This window comes from Suncus etruscus, chromosome 7 (assembly GCF_024139225.1).
Source record: "Suncus etruscus isolate mSunEtr1 chromosome 7, mSunEtr1.pri.cur, whole genome shotgun sequence".
Classification (NCBI taxonomy): Eukaryota; Metazoa; Chordata; class Mammalia; order Eulipotyphla; family Soricidae; genus Suncus; species Suncus etruscus.
In genome coordinates this window covers 70,254,553-70,281,650 of record NC_064854.1, presented here as the reverse complement: position 1 = coordinate 70,281,650, position 27,098 = coordinate 70,254,553, and the positions used below count along the sequence as shown (strand labels likewise).

Sequence of the window (27,098 nt, the reverse complement as noted above, 5' to 3'; positions counted from 1 at the left end):
CTCAGGTGTTCCTCCCTGGCTCTACACTCAGAAATCGCTCCAGGCAGGCTTGGGGACCATATGGGATGCCGGGATTCGAACCACAATCCTTCTGCATGCAAGGCAAATGCCCTACCTCCATGCCATCTCTCTGGCACCATCTCTGCCCATATTATAAGTAGGTTGATGGGGAGGAGGGTTCACCCATACCTGGTGACGCTCAGGGGGTTTACTCCTGGGCTATGCACTCAGAAATCGCTCCTGGCTTGAGGGACCGTATTGGATGCCGGGGGAATCAAATATTATTACTCCAGTAGTTTCAACTGTTCACTAAAGCAACTGACAGAACACTAGAAAGTCTCCTACTTACTGGTTCCTCTGCTTACTGGATCCTGACTACTGACTACTAATATGTAAAACTAAAAGCACCAAATATTTAATTCTTCCCTTACCCCATCCCCAATGGAATCAGGATGCAATGCCCTACAGGAAATGGAATACTCTACAGTCTACAATACATAGAAAAATTTAATAATAAATAATAATTAGAAATAAATAGATAATAATAAATAGAAAATTTCACCTAGGCTTCAGTATCCATAGGTTCATTACATAGGTGAGATTGAAATATTTCCCAGATGGCTGTTTACAACCTTGATATATGCTTGTATCATGTGACTAAAACCCCAACTCTCTAGTCACATGGTTGGTTTTAGTGTTGTGACCAGCACCCATCCTGAGTCCTCTCTTTAGCTAAGGTGAGGCCCACCCCCCCACCTTGAGTCACCTTATCAGCATGAGTTATCAGGGCCCTCATAAATAGTGAATTTACCAGTCACTAGGAAATTCCAAGGATTGAGATCTCCTCCCAGGAAGCCTTGACAATAGCCAGCCAAATTCTTTTTTCCAAGAATTTGGAGGTAACCTCCCAGCAACCAACACAAAGACCACTAATTTGTTTACTGTGCAGCTATGGGAAATGATATTGCTTTCTTGTGTAGTATTTCAATCAATTCTTCATTCTTAAAATATCTACCTTCTGATAGTAAGTTTTATACTTTATAATGGTTATCATGGAAAGTAATAAACTTTTGGAAATTGACAATATATATTGTCTTAAAGTACAGCTATTATTAATTAATCTTATAGTTTGTGTTTAACCTGTTAATCCCATATCTCACCTCTTAGGTATGACTTTAGCTTTTCCAGCTTCAATTCATGATTCTCTGATTTGCAGTAAAACATTTCAAATTCTGTATAAAAATGAGGAAGTTATTTTAAATGATGTTATGATCTTCAAAGTTAAAATGTTATTGGATGAAAAAAAGGTGAGAATTTCTACATATATTTTCAGAAGTGTTTCTTAAAGTCTCAAATCCTGTTTTTAACTTTCTATTTTTAAAAAAACTTCTTTTACTCTGTAGATTGAAGAAACCCTTGAGGAAATAAACTTTTTGTTATGTTTGGACCTACATTTCACAGATGGAGATTATTCGTAAGTAGGCTAATCAAATAATTGAAAATCTTCAGTAATTCATTACTTAGATTCTCATTTTCTTAGAATCTAATGTATCCCTTCATTTTTGAGTTACTTAAATCTTCTTGGAAAATATGAGAATAGATCATTTTATTTTTGTCTATTCTCATTCCATGAGCTTTCATTAGCCAAAGGAGAGAGAGAAAGATGTTTTGCCTTAGAGACAGGCTGAGGGATAAATGGGTGAACAGAAAGGGATTGTTGGGGGCAGGAAATGACTACTCATGAAGGAGCTGGGTATTAGAGCATTGTATGACTAAAACCCAATCATCAACTACTTTTTTCTGTATCATGGTGTTTCAATTAAAAAATTTTAATAGTAGGTATATTTGTTTTGAGATATCATTTTTATGGCAGTGTTTCAAATATTTTGCCTTTTTTTTTTTTGGGGGGGGGGCTGGGCAGGGGGCCAAATCCAGCTTTATTTTCCACTTCAGGATTTTTTCCTGGTTCTGTATTCAGGGATTACTACTAAGGGGACATAAGGGGACCTTATGTGGTGCCAGGGAGCAAATCTGTTTGGCTATGTTCAAATTAAGTGTCCTAACCAATGTACTATTTCACCATCTGTTTCAGATTTTTGTAAGCGATAACCAAATAATAGGCTAAATAGTTATAGTAATATATTAACTGATAGCTTGCTTGTTTTATTTAGTATAACATTTAAAAACAAAATTTGGGGAGCTAGAGTTGATAGCACAGTGGGTAGGGCATTTGCCTTGCTCATGGCCAATCTGGGTTTGATCCCTGGCATCCCATATGTCCCTCAAGCCTGTCAGGAGGGATTTCTGAGTGCCCCTGGGTATGGCCCCAACCCCCCAAAATAAATAGTAAATAAATAAAAACAAAATTTTGTACAGTAAAGATATTTAGAATTTATGAACATATTGTCCAGCATGCATGCAATTAAAAAAATTGTATGGACATGAGAGATAGTACAGTGGGTAGGGAATTTGCCTTGCATTTAGCCAACCTGGGTTTCATCTCCTACACCCCATTCTCTCTCTGAACACTAAAAGGAGTGAACCCTTTAGTGCAGAGCCAGAAGTAAATTCTGAGCAACACCAGGATTGATTACCAAGAAACAATAGATGAATAAATTAATTAAAATACAAAAGACTAATTGTTTAGGGACTTCAGTGAGGAAACATTCCAATGGACTTATAGAAAAGTATACTTAGGGTATTTATTCTTCTATTGTTAAATTTCACATTCTGATAATCAGTGTGCTACCATTTTATTATTAAAATTTATTCTCATTATAAGTTTAAAATTAAATAATTCGGTACCTAAATGTTTTGATCATTTAAGTGATAAAATAATGGCATATACTCTGTACTGCATACCTTATACAAATGTATTGCTTTTTATAGGGCAGATGATCTGAACGCCTTGCAACTAATAAGTAGCCGCATATTGAAACTGCACTTTAGCCTCCATCGAGGCCTTCATCATCACGTTAATGTTATGTTTGATTATTTCCACCTTTCTGTTGTGTCTGTTACAGTACATGCATCATTGGTTGCACTACACCAGCCACTAATAAGGTAAATTTAACTAATAGCTCTGTCCTATAAATTAATATCCTATATTTCTATATTGAAAAATTTACTATAGTAAAGATAATAGAAATAGTGAATAATTTTAAATGCAACTTTTTTCTTTGTTAGAAAATACATGTTTATTTTCTAAAAGCAAATTTATTTTGCAAATGAAAACTGCTCTGCTTATGACAATTTTTTTTTTTTTTTTGGTTTTTGGGTCACACCTGGCAGTGCTCAGGGGTTATTCCTGGCTCCAGGCTCAGAAATTGCTCCTGGCAGGCACAGGGGACCATATGGGGCGCCAGGATTCGAACCGATGACCTCCTGCATGAAAGGCAAACGCCTTACCTCCATGCTATCTCTCCGGCCCCAACTTATGACAATTTTTTTTTACTTTCCATCTCTTCCCTTTTACCACATAGTCCAGATGCGCCCATTATAAATTGGCTCATATTTCGTATCAAATTTGCACGTGATTTTTTTTTTAAATCATCAGAATTAGTGAAGAACTTTGCTTTTAAGTCCCTGGTCTAGTAAATGCAATGTCAACATTGACAACAATCCTTGACACCAGTGATTGAAATAGTGCTTTGAAGCACTTATAAAAGTCACCTTGTTGGAGTTCTTAATCTTTTAATGAGTAGTTTGAGAGAATTTAAATTTTGTTTTTACATAGTAGCAAGGGGCTAGAGCAGAGCTCAACAACCTGAGACTATACTTTGTGTACAGGAGACCTGGTTTTGATTTTCTGTCCCACCTGGTCACCTGAGCACTGATAGGTGTGATCTGGAGCATAAAACGAGGAGTAATCCACTGAGTATTATACCAAGTCTAATCAAAAATCAAAAATTAATAATAGAAACACAAGTAGAGTTAGTAATTTTTCTGTATTACTTACAACTCTTAGCCCTTTATTTCTAAAATAATGTCTATATTTAATTGTCTATAAATCTGGCAAATAGTTCTGACAGGTCTTTATTTCTAAATTAAAGTTTAATCTTTATTTGTCATTGAGCTTCTCTGAATCCTTCTACATTTTATCTTTAGAATTTTTTGAGGTCCCCTGAGAAACCGTGGAGAAATAATAAACATTTAGGCTTGCTTTTTATATTTTTGTCTTTATACTAATTCAAATTAAGTTACAAAATTAGAAAACTTTGCAAAATCCTTGTCTTTTATTCTTACAAGATTTCTTTTTTGTAATGTTTGACTTAGCATTCATATACTGTAATGACAACAATGTAATGCTTACTTCTTCAGCTTTCCTCGACCTCTGAAGACTACATGGTTAAATAGAAATGCACCAGCACAAAACAAAGATTCTGTGATTCCTACTCTTGAAAGTGTGGTGTTTGGTATTAACTACACGAAACAGTTATCACCAGATGTAAGAACTGAACGTATTTATAAATTGTTATTCCTCTTAGCAAATGAAGTGTTTGTTCTATTTATAAATGTGATGTTTCTTAATAATTTGAACTTAATAATATACAAATACAGTTAACTATGACCATAACAAATTGGCTGGTTTTATTTCTGTATTATAAAAACTCACTGGAGAAATTGTACAGAGGTTAAGGCAATTGACTTACATGCAGCTTTCTGTGGTTCAATCCCAGACACGGCATTTGGTTGCCTAGCTATTGCCAGAATAATACCCGAGCTTAGAGCTAGGAGTAGTCCCTGAGCACTTCCAGTATGGCTAGTTACCTCCTTGTGCACCGTCCACCCCCAAAAATAGAAGGAAAGAAAACTAAAATCCTTAATAGCTAGTTGTTTTTTTAAACTTGTTCTTTTCACATCTTGCTCCCTAGTCAAATCAGTCTAAAGTGTAAAAAGAACAGTTCCCAGAGTTGCAGTTTTCAGTTGTATTAGGATACTTACTATACATGATTTCCCTAAAGGAAGGTACTGTGCTAATAAAGAACCCAAATGAAATTTGACCCTCAGATTTTTTAGATCATAGTTTATTTTCCTTGATTTAGACATCATCTATAACTGAAAAAGCACATTTTTTGTTTATATTATTTGTGTGATCAATAACAATTCTCTGAGATATCACTGTATTATATTTTTAAAATAACTAATAAATACTAAGGGTTTTTTCTGTTTCAAGTATAGTATAATATTTTTAGATTTTTTTTATTGTTACTATTAACACTCTAATCCCAAATTAATTTTTTATTTAGGGGTGCAGCTTCATCATTGCCGACTCTTTCCTACACCATGCCTATCATTTTCATTATACACTTTGTGCCACATTGCTACTAGCCTTCAAGGGATTGCACAGCTACTTCATTACGGTAACAGAAGAGATTCCTTCTTGTCAGAAACTAGAACTGGGTATGTTAAAAGTAGTCAGATCTATCCTACTTTTTTTAAGTCATTCTGTTTAGATGCTAGTTGTTTAAGCTTTGCAATTTTTTTCTACCAAATCTGTATTATATGCTTCACTTTTCTTTCTTTCCACTTCCATCTTTTTTAACATTTAATAATTCCTTTTTGCACTTAAAAAGTATCTTTGAAAAATAACTTCTTGGTTCTGTGTTTGAAATATCTTTTGGTAATTTCTTAAGCCATATGTCAATATACTACTGCTTTTAAAATTCAACCTCAAAGCATACTAGAAAGTAAATGTAATTATTATAGAATTATAGGAAATAAATTAGTCATTCATACTTCGAAATATTAGAACATTTATATACATACATTTTATTTGTTCAAAAATTTTAATCTGATCGCTTCTGGGCCTTTTGGCTGAGATCAAGTGTAAAATGTTTAAAAATATTGACTCCCTCTCGGGCTTAATTATAATTAATATATAAAGTTAAATATTACTTACATTTTTTTTTTTCAGTCAGTCTTAACATTTAAGAGAAATAGCATAGAGGTAGGGCGTTGCACACAGTCAACTCAGGACAGACAATGGTTTGAATCCCGGCATCCTATATGGTCGCCAATGCCTGCTAAGAATGATTTCTGATGGGAGAGCCAGGAGTAACCCTGAGTACCACCAGGTGTGACCCAAAAACCAAAAAACAAACTGAAACAAACGAAAACAAAAAACTTTTTTAAATCAGGCTGGAGAGATAGCATAGCAATAGGGCGTTTGCCTTGCATGCTGCCAGATGGTGGTTCGATTCCTGGTATCCCATATGGTTCCCCAAGCCTGCCAGGGGCGATTTCTGAGTGCGGAGCAGAGGAGTAACCCCTGAGTGCTTCTGGGTGTGACCCAAAAACCAAAAATCAGTTTTATTTTTTCATTTTTTTAATTTTTTTAAATTTTTTATTTTGTTTGTTTTTGTTTGGGGGCCACACTCAGCAACTCGGAAACTCAGAAATCACTCCTAGAAGGCTCAAGACCATATGGGATGCCAGGGATAGAACCTGGGCTGGCTATTTTGCAAGACAATGGGCCTACCCACTGTGCTGTCTCTCCGGCCCCCTTATTTAAAGATGACTGAGATTTTTGGGGGTATTCCACTACTCAGTTGTGTTTGATTAATACTCTATTCAGTATATTCAGTCAATTCATTTACACTTTATTTTACATAACTAGAAACATAACACTCAATTGGCTTTTTACACTACTTGCTTAAAAAATCCAATATATGAAAAAATATTCCAATAATAAGAAAATATGATTATGTGCTGTTTTTATTCATGTATTCTTGTAAAAATATAGTAGTATAGAACCTTTAGATTACTTTTTCTTTTTTTTCTTTTTTTAATTTATTGTTTTATAAATTATCTTTATTTAAACACCATGATTAAAAATATATTTGTAGTTGTATGATTACAGTCATGTAAAGAACACCCCCCCCCTTCACCAGTGCAGGATTCCCACCACCAATTTCCCGAATCTCCCTCCTCCCCACCCCACCCACACCTGTACTCAAGACAGGCTTTCTTTTTCCCTCATTCATTCACATTGTTATGATAGTTTTCAGTGTAGTTATTTTTCTAACTGCACTTATCATTCTATGTGGTGAGCTTCATGTCATGAGCCGCACCTACATGAGAAGATGGGGGGAAATAAGGGTTGGGACTGAGGCAGTAAAATATTAGAAATGAAATTTGTAGGGCAGTATCAAGGTCACAATACAAGATGGATGTTATGGATATATAAAATATATGCATACAATACTATCAATAGGAAAACAAGGAGAAAAAAATTCCAGTGACTGTCCCAATATAAACCAGTGCTAGAACGGCCCACCCTCCTCCCAAAATGCATTCCCATTAGTGTAGGGAGAGGTAGGGGGAAGCCTGAGGACCACTAAGAGTCCACCTGAACCCACTTCTGGCCATCTGAGCTGGCACCCAGAGAAGGCCTGGAGTCAGGTGAAACAGACAAAGATGGCTGGGGGCCTGCCAAGCCTCCCAGCACTCCCCAGGCTAGGGAGAAGGGCTCCGGTATGGGGCCTCCCCAAACCCCAAATCTGGCAAGAGCTGGTCTCCAGAATCAAGGAGGAAACCGGAAGCCAGATGTCTGCCCGCCCTCCTCCCCATGCACCTCCCCCCTGGAATACGGAGGGAGGGGGGAAGCCTGAGGACCACTAAGAGTCCACCTGAACCCCCTTCTGGCCATCTGAGCTGGCACCCAGGGAAGGCCTGGAGTCAGGGGGAAAAGACAAGGATGGCTGTGGGGCCTGCCAAGCCTCCCAGCACTCCCCAGGCCAGGGGGAAGGGCTCCGGTATGAGGCCTCCCCAAACCCCATACCTGGCAAAAGCTGGTCTCCAGAATCAAAGAGGAAACCGGAGGCCAGATGTCTGCCCGCCCTCCTCCCCATGCACCTCCCCCCTGGAATACGGAGGGAGGGGGGAAGCCTGAGGACCACTAAGAGTCCACCTGAACCCCCTTCTGGCCATCTGAGCTGGCACCCAGGGAAGGCCTGGAGTCAGGGGGAAAAGACAAGGATGGCTGTGGGGCCTGCCAAGCCTCCCAGCACTCCCCAGGCCAGGGGGAAGGGCTCCGGTATGAGGCCTCCCCAAACCCCATACCTGGCAAAAGCTGGTCTCCAGAATCAAAGAGGAAACCGGAGGCCAGATGTCTGCCCGCCCTCCTCCCCATGCACCTCCCCCCTGGAGTACGGAGGGATGGGGGAAAGCCTGAGGACCACTAAGAGTCCACCTGAACCCACTTCTGTCCATCTGAGCTGGCACCCAGGGAAGGCCTGGAGTCAGGGGAAAAAGAAAAGGATGGCTGGGGGCCTGCCAAGCCTCCCAACACTACCCAGGCCAGGGAGAAGGGCTCCGGTATAGGGCCTCCCCAAACCCCATACCTGGCAAGAGCTAGTCTCCAGAATCAAAGAAGAAACCGGAAGCCAGATGTCTGCCCACCCTCCTCCCCATGTACCTTCCCCCCTGGAGTACGGAGGGAGGGGTGAAAGTTTACTTTTCCTGACTTTTTAACAACTCTACTATGGTACTGAAAAGGTAATACAGGGAGTAATGCACTTACCTTGCATGTGACAGACCCTGATTCAATCCCTAGCACTACATGGCCTCTCAGAACCACCAGAAATATTTCCTGACCCAGGAATAAGCTCTAAGTCATTTCCAGGTGTGGCCCATCTCTCCCCAACCCACTAAATTATGTACTTAAAATTTTTATGTTTCCCTCAGAAAAGTTCCTTAGGAGGCTACTTTCTCAAGGAAAATACTTTATTTTTAAATTAAATAACTGTTTTTAGCATAAAGTTAATTTATGCTGTTGCTTAGGCACATTGATGAAAAATTATGTCCTAAGTATGTTTTAACTTGGTTCTTTGGAACTGAAATTTATTTTCTTAGAAAATTTATATTACAAATTTTCACATTTCCACAGGAATGTTAAATTACACATTAACAAGTATCCTACATCATCTTCCTGAAAAAAGTGTTATTAAGGTAGTGATATGATGGAGCCAGAGCAATGGGGGTAAGGGCATTTGCCCTGCATGTATCTGACCTAGGTTTGATCCCTGGCACTTCATACTGTCGCTTGAGCCCATCAGGAATGATCCCTGAGCTTAGAGCCAAGAATAATACCTGAGTGTGACCCAAAACAAAAACAAAAACAAAAAAAAAGAAAAAAAATAGAGATAGGGTTTAGTAGTTGTATTTAATGGTATCTCTAAAAGACAATGTGGATCATTTCAATGCCATAGTAGAATTTAAGGAGGCATTATTTTGTCAGAGTTCTGAAGAATATATATTTGTAACTTTTCCTGTAGTTTAGCAACTTTAAAAGTATGAGCACAAAGTGAACATAAAGCTGGAAAAAATTCTTCAAGTGTTTAGAAAATGAGTGGAATCAGATATGTGTCAGGAAGGAAGGTTGAGAACATTTGAAAATCAGAATGGTTTTATTTACTTAGACTTTTCAAGAGCACTTTTTGTTTTAAATATTTAGCAATGCGGGGCCGGGCGGTGGCGCTAAAGGTAAGGTGCCTGCCTTGCCTGCGCTAGCCTTGGACGGACCGCGGTTCGATCCCCCGGTGTCCCATATGGTCCCCCAAGCCAGGAGCAACTTCTGAGCACATAGCCAGGAGTAACCCCTGAGCATTACCGGGTGTGGCCCAAAAATCGAAAAAAAAAAAAAATTTAGCAATGCACTAAGGGGAAATTTGAGTATCTTTTTACAGAGCTCTGATTTCTCTTATTTTTATATCTAATTTATTTAGCTATTAAGATTGGCAGGAGAAACCTGCAAGATTGTATTTTTTTAACAGAAAAAAATATGGAACGCTTCATGAATTTGCATGTCATCCTTGCACAGGGGCCATGCTAATCTTCTCTGTATCATTCCAATTTTAGTATATGTGCTGCTGAAACCAGCATGCTGCTTGTATTTTTAATAAGAGATCTATATATGAGATGGTCTATAACTGCAAGAAATTGACTTGCCTGTAATTTTTAAATAGATTTAACTTAATATTTGCAAATGAAAAAATATACTTGAATCACATTTTAATGTAGGAAAAAAATCTTTCTTTAAAAGGAAGTGCTTATTGTGCTCGCTTCGGCAGCACATATACTAAAAGGAAGTGCTTATTGGTAAAACGTGTAACTAAAGGTTAGACAAGCATTTTTTTTCAAAGACAAGTCTGTTTCGGATAGCTTTGATTGTATTCACATTTTATTAATTCATTTATTAATCTAACTTTGACAATGATAATTTATTCATTTTAAGATTTTTAATATTTCACAATTAAAGATGACTTGTTATTTGGGGATTATAGATGTCAAACAGTAATATATATAATATAGAATATGATGTATAATAATTAAAAGAGCCCTATAAGAATTAGTTACTAAATGAATGTCAGCTATGTTTCAAATTATTTGCATAAAATATTTTTTCAGAAATAGAATTCTAAGGCAAATGCAGGTATTTTTCAAAGTATTTTTTCTGAATAAGAATGAAGTAGCACAGTATAGCTTTTATTGTTAACTTAAATTACATAAGTTTCAACACATAATTTAGAACAATTTCTAGAGATTTTTTTTCATAAAAAACATTTGTAATATTTGTTTTCCAGTATTAAACTTTTCACTACTATTTATGTTTCATATTTATTACAGATATTTTTTTGATAAATCTAGGAAAATATTTAGAAGTACTATTAACTATTCAAAATAAACTACATTTGTGGCTGGAACAACAGATACCACAGCAGATAGGGTAGGGCATTTTCCTTGCACATAGCTGATCTGTTATCCCATATGATGTCCTTAGTCCTCCAGGAGTGGTTCCTAAGTACAGAGCCAGGAGTAACTCCTGGATACTGCCAGGTGTGGCCCCAAAACAGACAAAAAAAAAATCTCCAAAATTTGTTTTTATCATTGTAAAATTAAAATTTAGACAAGGGATTATTTCCATAAAACACATAACTAGATTTTACCATATTAACTAGTTTTAATACGTGAATATAAAATAATTTTTGATTAGAGAATCAATATTTGTTATTTAGCAATTTTCTTGAATAGTCTAAATATGTATTTAAAAATCTTAAAATCCATTACATTTGAAATGATCTTGAACTTTATATAATAAAGCAATACTTCGAATTCCTTTCTGCTTTTGACTTTTCCTTTTCTCCTAGATGAATGATGTACATTGTTTTGATGATGTAGTTTTTTCATTTGGTGCAAGGAGCTCTTACTGAAAATGCCTATGAAATTTAAACTGTAGCAACCCATTTAACTTTTCTGGGCCCCAGTATATACACTTGTAAATGTAAACATTTGCTTAGTTAAGCTCTGAGATAACCTATCTCTTAAATTCTAAAAATTTAAAACAATAATATTGGATGATGATATGTTAAGATGTCATTAAATAGATAAAAAGAATTAATTAATAAAAATGGAATGTACATCATTTGTAATTCTAATAATCTAACACAGATTCTGCTTTAGTGCTCTAATCTACTTGCACTTTCAGATCAATATTAAGTTTATTATTAACAAGTTAAAAAATTCTAGTAAATTTGTCATAAAAGGAATATAGTAACTAGTGCTATGTACAATCCCTATAACTAGCCAAGGCCAATATGCAGGTCCTTTATGAGCGCCTTCTCAGAAGAAAACAGCCACGAACACAGAAAGACACCTATCTAGGTATGTTTACATATAAGTTAATAATCCCTTTAAATACTATAAAATTTTGTTTCAAATTAGTGTCGAATATTGTGATTTGCATTTGCTTTTATTATTTAATGACATAATTTTATGTATTATTGTTTTAATTTAAAACTAAATAATGCAAGGTTTTTTATGTCTTTTTTTTCAAATTATTTTTAGAGTTTCTACAAAGAAATTTGAACACCAATATTGCCATAATTTATAGGTTTAATGTTATTGCTTTAAACTTATTCAGAATAAGTTTATCTTTGGATAGGACTAATAATAATGTGATTTAAAAACTTTTTCAGTACCTGGTTTTGTTTCTTCAGTCAGCTTACAATTATTTTTTTATTCCTCTGTATTTAAAAAGCAAAATAGTAACAAATCAACATTATCTAGGTGTCAATCATTAAGAAAATATTCTGACCTCATTTTTATTACATATTTAGCTCTATATCTTAGACATTTTTATAATAGCAACAATACTTAATTCTATATTATTTTGAAAGCTTTTACTTTGTGATGAGTCACAATGGCATTTTGAAAATTTTGAAAAGCCATATGAATAAAAGAAATTGGGTTTTGTTTCCAGTATCAGAAGTATTACAAAGGGAAATTAAGATGCTAAATGTGTTCTCTGTTTTTCTTAGATAAGAGCTAACTCAGAAGTTTTTGCATTTGGGTCAGTCTTCACTAAAAACTTTAAGAGAAACTAATTTCCTTATCAGGAAAAATAAAATCAAAGATTGGGGGCCAGAGCTATAGCACAGCAGCAGGGTGTTTGCCTTACACATGGCCAACACAGGACAGACACCGGTTCGAATCCGGTATCCCATATGATCACCTGAGCTTGTCGGGTGATTCCTGACAGAGCCAGGAGTAACCCCTGAGCACTGCTAGATGTCGCCCAAAAACCAAAAATATAAAATAAAAGATTTATCAAAATTTAAGAGTAAAATCCTGTTAGCAGTTAAAAATGTCCTTGTCATTTAAACTATTATAACATCTTGTCAACATATATGTGGACATTGTAAATAATTTTGTAGAATGCTGTATACATGTAAAGTATAGATAAAGACCTAGTTTTAGGGGCCGGGCGGTGGCGCTAGAGGTAAGGTGCCTGCCTTGCCTGCGCTAGCCTTGGACGGACCGCGGTTCGATCCCCCGGTGTCCCATATGGTCCCCCAAGCCAGGAGCAACTTCTGAGCGTATAGCCAGGAGTAACCCCAGAGCTTTACCGGGTGTGGCCCAAAAACAAAACAAACAAACAAAAAAAAAACAAGAAAGACCTAGTTTTAGTTTTTTGGAGAAAGCTTAATGAAAAATTGAAGCATAATAGTAATTAAATTTTATTGAAATTATTTTATACTTAACATAGTATTAGCATTTCTGAGCTATATTTGTTGAATGAATAAGTGGCAGATAGATCTGCCTGGCCACTTCGTTTTGTGAAAATTATGTATCATAGCAGTAGGGTATTAGTAAATAAAAATAAGTATAAATGCACATTTATTATTGCACTGCTTTTGCTTAGACAAAACACAGAACACAGTGATGAATGCTTTATGGTTGCAGATTTTTTAGAGTGCCACTGGAAAAAATTTTTTACTATATGGGCATATAGTAAAATATAGATTTATAAGGTACAAGTAAAAAAGGAATAGTGTGGTCATTTTAAAAAATGCCTTATGGGGGCCCGGAGAGATAGCACAGCAGCGTTTGCCTTGCAAGCAGCCAATCCAGGACCAGAGGTGGTTGGTTCGAATCCCGGTGTCCCATATGGTCCCCCGTGCCTGCCAGGAGCTATTTCTGAGCAGACAGCCAGGAGTAACCCCTGAGCACCGCCAGGTGTGGCCCAAAAACCAAAAAAAAAAAAAAAGCTTTATGGTTGCAGATTTTTTAGTGTGCCACTGGAAAAAAATTTTAAATATTATATGAATGCTGGGCTGGAGAGATAGCACAGCAGTAGGGCATTTGCCGATCCAGGATGGAAAGTGTTTCGGATCCCAGCATTCCATACGGTCCCCCGAGCCTGTCAGATGCCACTTCTGAGCACAGAGCTAGGAGTAAACCCCTGAACGCTGCTGGATGTGACCAAAAAAACAAAAACAAATAATAATAATAATAATAATAACAATAACAATAATAATAATAATATGAATGCAAAGATCTTAAAGTTGTTTTACTTTCAAGCATGAAAATAGTTCTCAATATTCAATATAAATATACCCAATTATTCATTAAATTTTTATTACATAAAGATTCTGAGAGTATTTTAAAACATCAAATAGTTTATTTTAATCTAAAATACACAGGTAGAATATTTAAACTTTTATGGCAGGAAAAGGATATGGAAAATATGAAAATAGATGTTTGTATTTGGAAATTACTGTTTTAGTACAGAACCTGCTATTTTTTATTTTTGGAAAGCTTAAAACCATTGATTCAGGGCCGGAGCAGTGGCGCAAGCAGTAGGGCGTGTGCCTTGCACATGACTGACCTAGGAAGGACCTCGGTTTGATCCTCCAGTGTCCCGTATGTTCCCTCAAGCCAGGAGTAATTTCTGAGCACATAGCCAGGAGTAACCCCTGAGCGTCACATGGTGTGGCCCAAAAAATAAAAAAGAAGACCACTGATTTGTCTGACTTGTGAAGACTCAGTGGATTCTTTCGTTATTAGTTGAGCAAATTTGTGATCTAATTCTTGTTATGTATTATCTAAATTAATTTTATTTATATTTTAAAATACAAATATTTGTTCTACTGGATTTAATTACCAATGTTGCTCTCATCTTAGCATGGGTTGTATTTTTGTATGGGTATAAATAATGCTCATCATATTTTTATCAAGTCATAATGTTCAGTCTATAAGATAGTAGACTGATACATAAGTTTAGGGATGTCTATAGAAAATATTCTTGTTAGAGCCAGAGTGATAGCACAGCGGTTTGCATTTGCCTTGCATTCGGCCTGCCAGGGACAGGCCTGGGTTCATCCTCAGCATCCCGTATGGTTCCTCCAAACCTGCCAGGAGTGATTTCTGGGCGCAGAGCCAGGACTAACTCCTCACCACTGCCGGGTGTGACCCAAGGACAAAATTTAAAAAAAATTATTGCCTTTGTGTAAGAAGGAACAGCTAAACTTTCAGCACCAAGATTATGATGGATTATTTTAGAAAGTTATCTACTATATTATACTGTTGAAAAGAATTTTGTCATTCCTCTTTATTAAATAACCTATATTTTAGGTATATTTTCTGTTTCTATTATAAAAATGAATTTGAATTGATATTTAGGTATAACTTGTAATTAGATATACATGTACTCTTATGTCACAAATACTACGTTTTATTGGAATTCATAGCACATGACTCCTATGAAATGTATTAATGTTTTAGTTTTGGGGATAGGGATGTGGCTCAATGGTAGAAAACAGCCTTGCATATATGAAACTTTGGTTTGATACATGGCACCACAGGGTCTCCTGAGCTGTGCTTAGGGGCTAGACCATCAAACAATAGAACTAAGAGTAACTCCTAAGTACACACTGGTATGACCCAAACAACCCCCCTTCCAAAATTTTATCTTTTTCTGTGACACATTTGCATATATGTTTCTTTAGGTATGTTATCCAGTATTTAACAATTTTAGCCCATTAAAAGACTAAAACACTGTTTAATAATCAAAACATATTTTAATAATTATAGTATATATGATTAAATATTTATGAATATATATTATATTGAATTTTAGTCCATTGAATATAATTGAGGTATTTCAAATTCATAATTTTTTAAAATGTTATTTATATCATTTCAAAAACTTTTCAGATTTAACATTGAAATATTTTCTTTAATTAATCTTTACTCCTTTCAGAGGAAATGGATATAGAAGCTCGACTTACTGAACTTTGTGAAGATGTTAAGGTACTTGGATTTTTTTTTTTTGTAATTCACACTATCAAGTGATTTGTTTCCTGTACTATATTTTTTCTAAGAAAACTTAAGTTATCCTTAAGATGCATAGATACAAAAGAGAGATGCATAGATATGTGATAAATTTGTATAACTGCAACTCAGTTCACACATTTGACTTCAACAAATTTATAAAGTGCGTATTCTACATGTAAGTGAAAATCATATTTAGCTATCAAAATCATACATTTTTTCATCACTAAGAGTATTTGGACAAAATAATTTCCCTGTTACCATTTTTTATGTATTTGTATTCTGAGCGGAAAGTGTATACTTATGGTGGTGTTCACAGGACTGGATACTTCAGTTATGTTTACACATATTTTTGATTACAGGGCTTACACAGTGGTTGTGGTGTTTATTGTCTTTTAGTTTTATTGTCAGGGTTTTTAGACTTAACCTGTGATGCTCATTTAGTTGGGTTGTTTACATTACATAAAATATAAACATTTATATAAACATATAAACATAATATATATATATATATTGCACATATGTAGTTAGTTGAAATCCCAAATAGCATTGCCACAATATTGCCCTTAGCATATAGGATCGTGCCAGAGATTAAAATCATGACTCAGGCCTATAAAGTAGGTACTCTGTCATTTAAATATGCTCTGGGCATATTTTTTAAATAATTCCTTCATTAATATATTAAAGCTTTCTTTTTTCTTTAACCTTTTAACTATTTACAAATATTTTAACTATTGACAAATAACCATTTCATATCAGCTACACTTATAAAAGAAATTAGATGGGAATCAAAATTATGTATTTGACTTTGGGATGTAAATTTGACTTAAGACTCCTTTGGAAAGGGTTACCATCTCACAAATTTAATCACATGTAGGATTTACAAGTTATTTTGTATAGTACCTTACAGGCTTTTCCCACACATACAATTTTTGTAGTGTTTTGTTACTGTTTTTGTTTTGGAGCCACACACAGTGATGTTTAGAGTCTACTCCTGGTTCTGCATTCAGGATCATATGGGAATTGAACCCCTGATTGGCCTCCTGCTAGTAGAAAAGCATCTTACCTATTATACTATCTCTCCAGTCCCTTTCCCCACAATTTAAGTAAATTCTTTTTTTTTTAAATAATCAATTGTAAAATAATTGCCCCAAAATGTATTAAATATTTAGAAATAATCTTAATTTGTGGTTATTATGAAAAAAATATTCATATATCAAAAAGTGATAAAATATTTGAAATAAATAAAACTATACTTACTGATGAAAAGATGATCTTCAGTAAATTTTAATATAGCCATATCGAAATCTCATTGAAAATTTTAACTTAAAATTTTATTTTTGTTTTTTTCCCCCTTTTTTTGGTGGTGGGTTGGGTCACATCTGACAATGCACAGGACTTACTCCTGGCTCTGTACTCAGGAATCACTCCTAACCAGTACAGGGGACCACATGTGGTACCAGATACTGAGCCTGGGTCAGCTGTGGGCAAGGCAAGCACCCTAGTCAGCTATACTATCACTTCAGTCCTAAACTTTTCTTTTTAAATGTGCTCACCAGGAGTAATTCATGTGACTATTGTCCTCAGAGATTATACGCTTTTGTTCTGCTGGGGATTCTATACTCAAAATTGCCAGGAACGTGGAGGAGCAAACTCATGGTCTTAGGCTTACAAAGCTGGTGCTTTTACCACTGAACTATCTTTGGGCTCTTAAACTTAAAAATCATTTGAATAAAGATAAGGTAGCTTTAGAAACACTTTTAAAAAATATTCATGTGGGCCCGGAGAGATAGCACAGCGGAGGCCAAAGGTGGTTGGTTTGAATCCCGGTGTCTCATATGGTCCTCCGTGCCTGCCAGGAGCTATTTCTGAGCAGACAGCCAGGAGTAACCCCTGAGTAACGCCGGGTGTGGCCCAAAAACCAAAAAAAAAAAAAAAAAAAAAAAAATTCATGTGGAGAGATAGCACAGCGGGGACCAAAGGTGGTTTGAATCCCGGTGTCTCATGGTCCTCCATGCCTGCCAGGAGCTATTTCTGAGCAGACAGCCAGGAGTAACCCCTGAGCAATGCCGGGTGTGGCCCAAAAACCAAAAAAAAAAAAAAAAAAAAATTCATGTGGAGAGACTAGACTAACTGGATGCTAAAAGATACAGAACATTAACCATAATTAAATAATGTTGGACCTCTAATAATAGAGTGGAAAAAAATCAATGAAACTAGTACTAAAACAGTCTCAGTTTGTGTTTAATTGTGATCATATAATTATTTGTAAACTTTTAAATATGTATATTTTGAACTGTTGTACATACAGAAGAGTAATGTAAATTAAGATATAAAGAATTTTTTTATTCTTATCTTTTATTTTAAGTCTTTTGGGGAGGGTTGGGGGCCATACCTGGCAGCGCTCAGGGGGTTACTCCTTGTTCTACGCTCAGAAATCACTCCTGGCAGGCTCGGGAAATCATATGGGATGCCGGGATTAGAACCACCGTGCTTCTGCATGCAAGGCAAACGACTTACCTCCACGCTATCTCTCTGACCTCTGTCAACTTTTTCTGTTTGTATATATTATATTCCTGGAACTTTTTCCTTAAATCTAAGAATTTTTTATTCATCTATACATTTGTTCATTTAGTAGTTATTTTTGGGTCGATAAATTTGTACTAGGTAGTAGAATTGTAAAATCAAGATCATCCCTTGTTTTCTTACCAATTTTGTATTTTTATTTCTGTGTTCTCTGTATTAAGATAGTTAAATTTGAAAGTAGAAGCAAAACCTGCGAGTTAAAGAAGTATAAATTAATAGATTACATTGGAAATTTAAAAAATTCAAATAGCAAATATACATGTATATATATTTAGGCCATCTTAAAATAAGAACTGAACAGCTGTTTTCCAAAAAAAGGCATAAGATGATGAACATGCATATGAAAAATAGTTCATTGTCTCTCTATATTAGGGAAGTGCAAATCAGAATGACACTAAGGCATCACCTCACAACTTTCTTTATAATGACCCAGTTCATTGGAAACAGCCAATTCTGGTTGATGTGTAGTGAAAAAGTAACCCTCATTCTCTGTTTTGGTGGGGACGTCAAACAGCTCAGCTTCAATGGAAAGCAATATAAAGACATCTCAAAACATTACAAATAAAAATATATATTATGGTCCAGTCTTTCCCCTTCTTGGCATCTATCCTAAGAATATAAAAACATTTAATTCATATTCTATTTACACAATTTCATTGAAGCTTTATGTACAATAGCTAAGATCTAGAGATAAGCCAAGTACCCAACAACAGATAAAGAAATTACTCAGTTTTATACTTAGCAGGCAGGGCTGATTCCATGATCAAGAAGATGGTTTCTCCAGGGTGAGGCTCGCCCATTGCACTTCGGGCATGTTGAGCCCTGCGATTTCCCCAAATGTGGGAAACTTGACTGCGTAATTTATGGTAGTGGGGGACTGCGCGCACGCTATCCCCTGAAAAAAAAAAAAAGGAAGAAATTACTCAGTTTTAAGATGAAATCTTGCATTTCTCTACAACTTGGATGGAAATGGAGTATCTCATACTAAGGGAAGTGAATCAGAAGAGGGAATCAGATATGGATAATCTCCCTCATTTATGGAGTATGAAGAAACAAAGTAAGGGAACTGACAGTGATCAGTGAAAAAAAAAACTGAATATTGGAACCTAGGAACAGTGGTGTGGCTGTAGTACAGTTACATTGCCTGTCCAGGACCTTAAAATTGATACATTAAAAAAAGAGAGAAAATCTTCAGAGTCCACATATAGAAGTACTTCCAAATGTAAGGAGGCAGATGCTGGATATGATGAAATAAATAATTTCTGTTACGCTATACAAATATACCATAATTTATGCAATGGATATTTTTGGGTTTGGTTTGGTTCGGGTTTTGGTCCACACCCAGTGACACTCAGGGGTTACTCCTGGTTATGCGCTCAGAAATCGCTCCTGGCTTGGGTGACCATATGGGACATCAGGGATTGAACTCAGGTCTGTCCTGGGTCAGCCGCATGCAAGGCAAACGCCCTACCGCTGTGCTATCACTCTGGTCCCTGGTTTTGTTTTTGTTTATTTAACAAAATTTTTTTAATAATTCCATTTCAAAATGTTAGCATTTTTATTTCTACCCATTTGGTCTTTGGGGGTGTTTGGGGGTGTTTGGGCCATACCCTGCTCAGGGGTTTCTCATGGCTCTTTGTTTAGGGATCATTCTTGGTAGTGCTCTGGGCACCGTATGTGAAGGCGGGATTTAACAAGCATCTGCCATATGCAAGGCAAGTGCATTGACCCTATACTATATAGCTCCTCATTTATAGGTTTTGTTTGGATACTTTTGCATATTTAAGTTGTATTCAATTTTTTACTAGCAAAAAGTAGTTTAAAAAAATTTTTTTGATAAAATGGATCTCGGTGATTTTGGACAGTGTATCCACTGAAATTAAAGGGTGTGTGTATGTGTGTGTGTGTGTGTGTGTGTGTGTGTGTGTGTGTGTGTGTAATAGCTCTGAGAATGGGACACATTTCCTGGCACTGAATTCTCCCCTGGGGCATGCTGATTGTAGCTTAGTAACCCACAGGTTCTGCCAAGGTGATTCTCTATAAATTGCCCTATAAGTTACCCTATAAATTGATCAATAAAACGAAAAGAGAGGGATTTTTAGGCCTTTCTGAGGGCCTCCCAATCTTTTAAAATTTAGTTGATGGGAGAAAACAATATCAAGATTTCATTATCTTAAAAAATTTTGTAAGTTCGTATACATTATTAATTCCATTTAGTGTTTAAAGCTGATAATGCTTTGCAGAATCCTATTATGTACCTTTGTACATATTTGATAACAAGATAGCTTTAGTATTGAAATAATGTGGCCTGACTGATAGTATAGCAGTCTTACCTTGCACATATCCAACCCAGGTTATATCTGGTACATATAATCATCATGAACTGCCAGAAATGATCTCTGAGTAGATAGCCAGGAGTATGCCCTATGCACACTGGGTATGAACACAAAACCAAAATTAATATGATGCCAAAATATTGGTTAACTTTGAATTACACTTTAGTAATTACCATTTAGAAAGTCACTGGCAAGTTAATTTTTCTCCATAATATATAGGTACATACCAATGTTTTTTTAAACTAAGCTTTGACTTTGCATTAATATTCTCATTAATACAAATACTTGAATATGCAGTGGTAAATCTCAGCAGTGAACGTTTGTTTTTTTTCCTTGTCTTTTCAGAAAATAGAAAACCCTGATGAATTGGCAGAACTTATAAATATGAATCTTGCACAACTTTGCTCACTTTTGATGGCTTTATGGGGGCAGTTTCTGGAAGTGATAACATTACATGAAGAACTAAGAATATTATTAGCACAAGAGCACCACACTTTGAGGGTAAGTTAAAGAATTAATGTTACAGAATTTTAATGAGAATTAATGAGTATTAATGAATATCATTTATCTTAGTCTTTTACGAACATAAATTCAAAGATACTTATCATTGTGTTATTGCTTGATATCTGAAGTTAAGAAAACTAGACAGTTGAACACACAACTCCAGCTAAGAAGTGATATAATGCCAGTTAATAAAAAAGAACTGTCTAAATATCCATCCTTAAAGTACGTTTAATGAAACACGTTGGATTTTAAGAATGGAAATATAGCCCAGTTTTATTTGGAATAGAAAACAGGAACTGGAGAGCCTTTTCAAATTAAGATTCAGTTTTATTTTTTATTCCCCATTTTCTCCCCTTCCCAAACCATCCTGCTATTTTTTATCATAGTTATGATTGGCAGGCTTAGAGAAGACATGAATGCTTACTATAGACTTTTTAGGGACCATCTGCACAAATTTTTTATACAAATTAGTTGTATGCTGTATCAGGTGTTTTGATTTGTAAAGCATCTGGCCACCCTTTCATCCTTCTTGTTTACTCTGCATGCACACCAATTTATTTGACCTGTTATCTTCAAAATGTTTATATTTTCTTTTCTTTTTGTCAGATTATAAAACATAATATGTAACTAAAATCGCATAGGTAATAAAGCATGTATATTTACAAAGGTAATTTCTGAATACAGACAGGAATACCCTCTGGACGCTGTCAAGTGTGGCCCAAAAAGCCCCCTTTCATCCCCTAGTAAAAGATAACTTTTTCACTCTCACCCAAATCAAGAAATAGGAATTGTCGGGGCTGGAGCCATAGCACAGTGGGTAGGGCATTTGCCTTGCACACAGCAAACCCAGCTTTTATATCTGGCATCTTATATGGTCCCTCAGGCTTGCCAGGGATGATTTTTGAATGCAGAGCCAGGAATAACCTCTGAGCACCACCAATTCTGGCTCCAAAAGTCACCCCGCCCCAAAAGCTGTCTTTTTAAACTCTTAACCAGATAAACAAATAGACATTTTCAGAAGCCAGAGCACAGTGGGTAGGGCATTTGCTTTGCATGCAGCTGACACAGCTTCGATCTCCTGCAACCTGTGGTCCCCCAAGCTTGCCAGAAATAATACTTGAGTGCCCTTGGGTGTGGCCTAAAAACAAAAATTAAAAAAAAAAGTGTCAGCACTAGGGAAGTCCTCTATATTTTTCCCAGTTTTTAGACAGTTGCCCATACTATTTTCCCCAATTTTATCCCTCCCTGATATTTATAAGTAATAACCATTTTCTTCTATATAATAAGTTTCTCACTTTCCTTTTCATATTACTACGTGCATACATGGATTATTTAACATGTTTTATTTTGTATCTTCCCTCTTTTAGTCAAGGTTTTGTAGTAAGTTTTTTTTCCCAGTAGCTATAGATTTTTCATTTTCAATTCTGTCATGTAATCTATGTGAACAGACCCATAATTGGCTTATTTAATTTACTCTTAATGGGCATTCCATTAACACTATTATAAGCCAATCTGTTCTGAATATATTTCTTGGCATGTAGTTTTCTCTGAAGTAGCTATTATATATATATATATATATATATATATATATATATATATATATATATATATAGGTATCCATTACTTCAGTGTTACTGGTTAATGCCATACTCTTTTTTTTTTTTTTTTTTTTTTTTTTTTTGGGTCACACAGTGACACTCAGGAGTTACTCCTGGCTCTGTGCTCAGAAGTCGCAGGCTCGGGGGGACCATATGGGATGCCGGGATTCGAACCAGGTTCGTCCTGTGTTGGCCCTGTGCAAGGCAAACGCCCTACCACTGTGCTATCACTTCGGCCCCCAGTGCCATACTTTTCTTAACCACAGAAATGATAGCAATTTCAGTTACATCAACGCTTTATGAGATTTCATATTAATCTCAACTCTTTGTGGGGAAAGGTGGAGTTGACCACACCTAGCAGTACTTAGGGTTTATTCATGACTTTAAACTCACGGATGACTCCTGGCAGGCTTTGAGGAACCATATATGGTAGTAGGGGTCAAATTTGTATTAGTTACACACAAGACAAGCACCTTACTCTACCCTACCCTACCCTCCAGCTCTCTGTCAGCTCTTGATATTGGTAGACTATTTAAATTTTGCTACTCTGATGATATCTATAAAGGTTATATAATCACGAATTTAAATTATCTTTATTTGGGCATTTGACCATCATTTTGAATAATTATTGACTGTCAATTTCCTCTTTGTGGTTGCCTATTAAATCACTACTTTTGTGGGGTCAGAGAGAGAGAACATAGGGTTTAAGACAATTGTGTGTGTCTGACCCTGGTTTGATCCTCAGCACTGATAGGTATGAACTCTGAATAGAGCCATGAGTAGTCCCTGAACACCACTGGGTATGGCTCAAAAGCATCCTCAGAAAATTAATTACAATTCTGCAAACTATTGTCTTTTTTGTTCTTCATTTCTAATAGTTTTCTATACATTCTAAGTACTAGCTTCTTCTTAAATGATCTATAAGACTTATTTTCTCTTTATTTGGATTCTTTCCTTCACTGCTTCTACATTATCTTTTGATGAACTAGACATCGTTATTTTACTGTATATAGTACAAAAGAAATAAACCAAACAGTAAATAAAAATGGAAAGATGAGACTTTTAAATGAGTAATATTGGGACAATTCAATATCCACTGATCTATAGTAAAGAGGCACTGGTATATATATAAATATATATATATTTTTTGTTTTTGTTTTTTGGGCCACACCCGGTGGTGCTCAGGGATTATTCCTGGCTGTCTGCTCAGAAATAGCTCCTGGCAGGCACGGGGGACCATATGGGACACTGGGATTCGAACCAACCACCTTTGGTCCTGGATCAGCTGCTTGCAAGGCAAACACCGCTGTGCTATCTCTCCGGGCCCGGCACTGGTATTTTATGGCGAGTAAGCAAATATTTATTTCAGTTGTTCAAACCTGTATTCATAAACCTCTGGAATTTTTAAAACCAACATTACATCAATAATATTAATAACATAATATGTATAGAGGGAATAGTGAATTATTTTGTTTGAAAAGTTAGCAGTTTTTTGGGGGGGCATCTGAAGCACATTTTTTGCTTGAAAAAAATTTTCGAATGGTAATGTAGGTATTGTATATTTGGAAGTTGTTGCTCAGAGTATAGATGATGTTTTTTAATTTTTAAATTTTATTTAAAGAAAATGGATCACATAGTTAACATAGTTGATCATAATACATTTGTTTCCAATTAGTGAAAGCAAAATTATTGGACAAAATGATCCAATGAAGTCATTAATACCATGGCAGAAAGTTTGAGCTCTTTTTGTTAGCTGTCCATTCTGTTAAAGTGGGGTATTTCTATAGGAGTGACAACATCAAACAAATGAAGTTGTCTAGAAATTCACAGCACTATTACTGATACTACAACTTTTAGAGGCATATACTCAGGTACCAGGCCTCCTGGAAAAAGAAAGATACAGAGAGGGATTGCCTGTATTATCTACAGAAGCCCCAGTGATATCAGCTCAAAAAGCCAGCATACCTGAAGGTTAGTCAGATTGGTGTCCCTGAAGGGCCATCAGGGAAATGGTGCTTCTGGGTGAAGGAGCAACAGGCATGGCTTCGGCAGGGCAGAAGCGAGGCTCACCCTCTCCTCCCAAGATGGCCAGCTTTCTGCTGTGTAGGCTGATGTACCCATGATCTTTCACAGCTCAGTTTACAACTTGTTTGAGAAAAGAGTGAGTCAATAAAGCTGGCCCTGTTTGAACATGATGACTCAGTGTGAATTTTAAATGTTCTCACCATAAAAGAGGAAGAAGGTAGTTATATGAAATGATGATGTTAGATCATGCTAGGTTATCAATCATTTAGCAGTATCTAAGCATCATATCAGCATATAATGACCTTAAATTTGTATGATGTCAATAAAAGGTGCCTTAGTCATTTCAAAATGAGAAATGGTATTTTTTTATTTTAAATATTTTTTATCTTTTTTTTTGTTTTTTTTTATTGTAAGAATTTATTCAAGAGACAAAATTGATTAACATAATGAGGTAAGCTAACATAACATAATATAGTGACATAACAACATATAATATAATTGATGTAATAATAATACATGTAAGTCAAAGAAAGTTTCTGATTAAAAACATTTTTTTTTCCATAATGCCTTACATATCTTTCACAGTAGTGTTTTAGGTACATATTAACATTGAATTAGGGGAATACCCATCACCAACTATGTCCTCCCCCCATTCCAGTTCCCTTTCTACAACCTATATAACCCACCATTACCCCCCCGGCTGCTAGAGTAGGTGGACCCCTCTTTGTCTGGCTTACTACTAGTGATCTCATATCTGTTTGGTCCTGGAACCCTCGTTTCCCCTTCTATTTAAGAGGCAGAGCTAGAAAAATCAAGGTATGTGGTTTTGTTTGAAGGCAAGAAAAGCAATAGAATTGGAGATAGTTAATTCCTCATAATACATTTGCATTTATTCTTAAGCCCCAGTTTCCACAGTTCAATTTTATGAAGGCTAGTGGATTGCTTTGAATTATAGTGGTGAGAAACTTGTGTGTAGAGATATAAACGTTTTATAATAGACAGTATGTAAACTGGCCCTACGTATGCCAAAGTGCGAGTTTTGTCTTCAGTGTTGTTCTTATTGTATAAATATTTTTGAAAATATAATCTTAGAACAAAGATGGTGCTTTTCCTAATAGATGCTTTGAGAATTTATTAATAATTCTATTGGCATTCTCCTAAAAGAATGCTTTTCAACAGTCAGTCATGTCTTATGGAAAACTCATTTCCATGTACCTTATTCTCCCAACCAATTTTACTGATCTTTCTTGGTAGTGCTTTAAATTTTTTGAATTTCTATTATAGTACTTCCTATCATAACATCTTAGATGCCTTATTTAATGCACAGTAACTTGTGCATAGAATTATATATACATTGTAAGGAAACCTGTTTAGCTTATGAGCATTAAGATTCAGACTTTCGTTTTCTTACTAGTATTATAGACTTTTCTCCTCTAAATTGACTCATTTTAGCACTGATAGAGTCAAATAAAACAGCAATTCATCTGGCTTTCTTTTTTTTTTATCTTACCCTCACTTCACCTGGTATTTTATTCAGAGAAAATTTGAGTAGATCTTAAATCTGTCATACCAAATACCTTGACTGACAGATAAAATATAGAAATGCCAGTTAAATTTGAGTTTTGAGTATCAAATAATACTTAGTATAAATACATGCTTTTCAGTGATTATAAACACTTATGCTAAACTGTTTATATTTTTCTATCCTGTTTGGAAGTTGCCAGATTTAGAAAACAGAATAGCTATGGAGCTTTTATTTGAATTTTAGGTGAACAAAAACAAATTTACCAATATAAGTAATTATTTACATTGCAAAATTATCAAGCAAATAACTGAAACATCTTAGGACATAACTATGTTTTCTTTATTTCAAAATCAATGAAATACTTCTTCTGGAAGTAGACATAAATTAAAATCTCTTCATCAAAAAGAAAACTAAATTTGAGCCTAATTATGGAGCCAGAGTAATAGTCTGGCAGGTAGTGTTCTTGTCTTGCACAAGGCCAACCTGAGTTCAGTCTCCACCATGACATTTAGTCCCATGAACATTGCCAGGAGTAACCACTGTGCATTAAAGGTGTGATCTCCAAAAAAATTTAAAAAAAATACAAAGAATATATTTCTAATTCTTTTCTTTTTTTCATTCCTTTTTTTCTTTTTTTTCCTTTATTAAAAATCTTGGTTACATATATGATTGTGATAAGGTTTCAGTCATGTAAAGAACACCCCCTTCACCAGTACAACATTCCCACCACTAATGTCCCAAATCTCCCTCCATCCCACCCCACCCCCACCTGTACTCCAGACAGGCTTTCCAGTTCCCTCATTCATGCACATGATTGTGGTAGTTCTCTGTGTAGTTATTTCTATTTTTTTTTCTTATTTGTGTAGTTATTTCTATAACTGCACTCACCACTCTTTGTGGTGAGCTTCA

At 35.6% G+C, this 27,098-nt stretch overlaps 1 protein-coding gene and 2 non-coding genes across 3 annotated transcripts in view; 2 read left to right on the top strand and 1 right to left on the bottom strand.

The window, feature by feature from the left end:
• FAM135A (family with sequence similarity 135 member A) overlaps nucleotides 1-27,098 on the top strand; it is a 140,784-nt gene that overhangs the window by 48,638 nt on the left and 65,048 nt on the right. Inside the window, exons 6-12 of the mRNA XM_049776769.1 lie at nucleotides 1,168-1,307; nucleotides 1,404-1,474; nucleotides 2,890-3,063; nucleotides 4,321-4,447; nucleotides 5,250-5,403; nucleotides 15,545-15,594; nucleotides 20,883-21,038. Of these exons, the coding sequence (XP_049632726.1) occupies nucleotides 1,168-1,307; nucleotides 1,404-1,474; nucleotides 2,890-3,063; nucleotides 4,321-4,447; nucleotides 5,250-5,403; nucleotides 15,545-15,594; nucleotides 20,883-21,038 (872 nt within the window). The remainder of the gene's footprint in view (nucleotides 1-1,167; nucleotides 1,308-1,403; nucleotides 1,475-2,889; nucleotides 3,064-4,320; nucleotides 4,448-5,249; nucleotides 5,404-15,544; nucleotides 15,595-20,882; nucleotides 21,039-27,098) is intronic.
• On the bottom strand, nucleotides 9,779-9,885 carry LOC126015135 (U6 spliceosomal RNA). Its single transcript, XR_007498029.1, has one exon. It is a non-coding gene; the product is annotated as a U6 spliceosomal RNA (small nuclear RNA).
• Nucleotides 18,936-19,099, top strand: LOC126014774 (U1 spliceosomal RNA). The gene has a single exon (XR_007497771.1). It is a non-coding gene; the product is annotated as a U1 spliceosomal RNA (small nuclear RNA).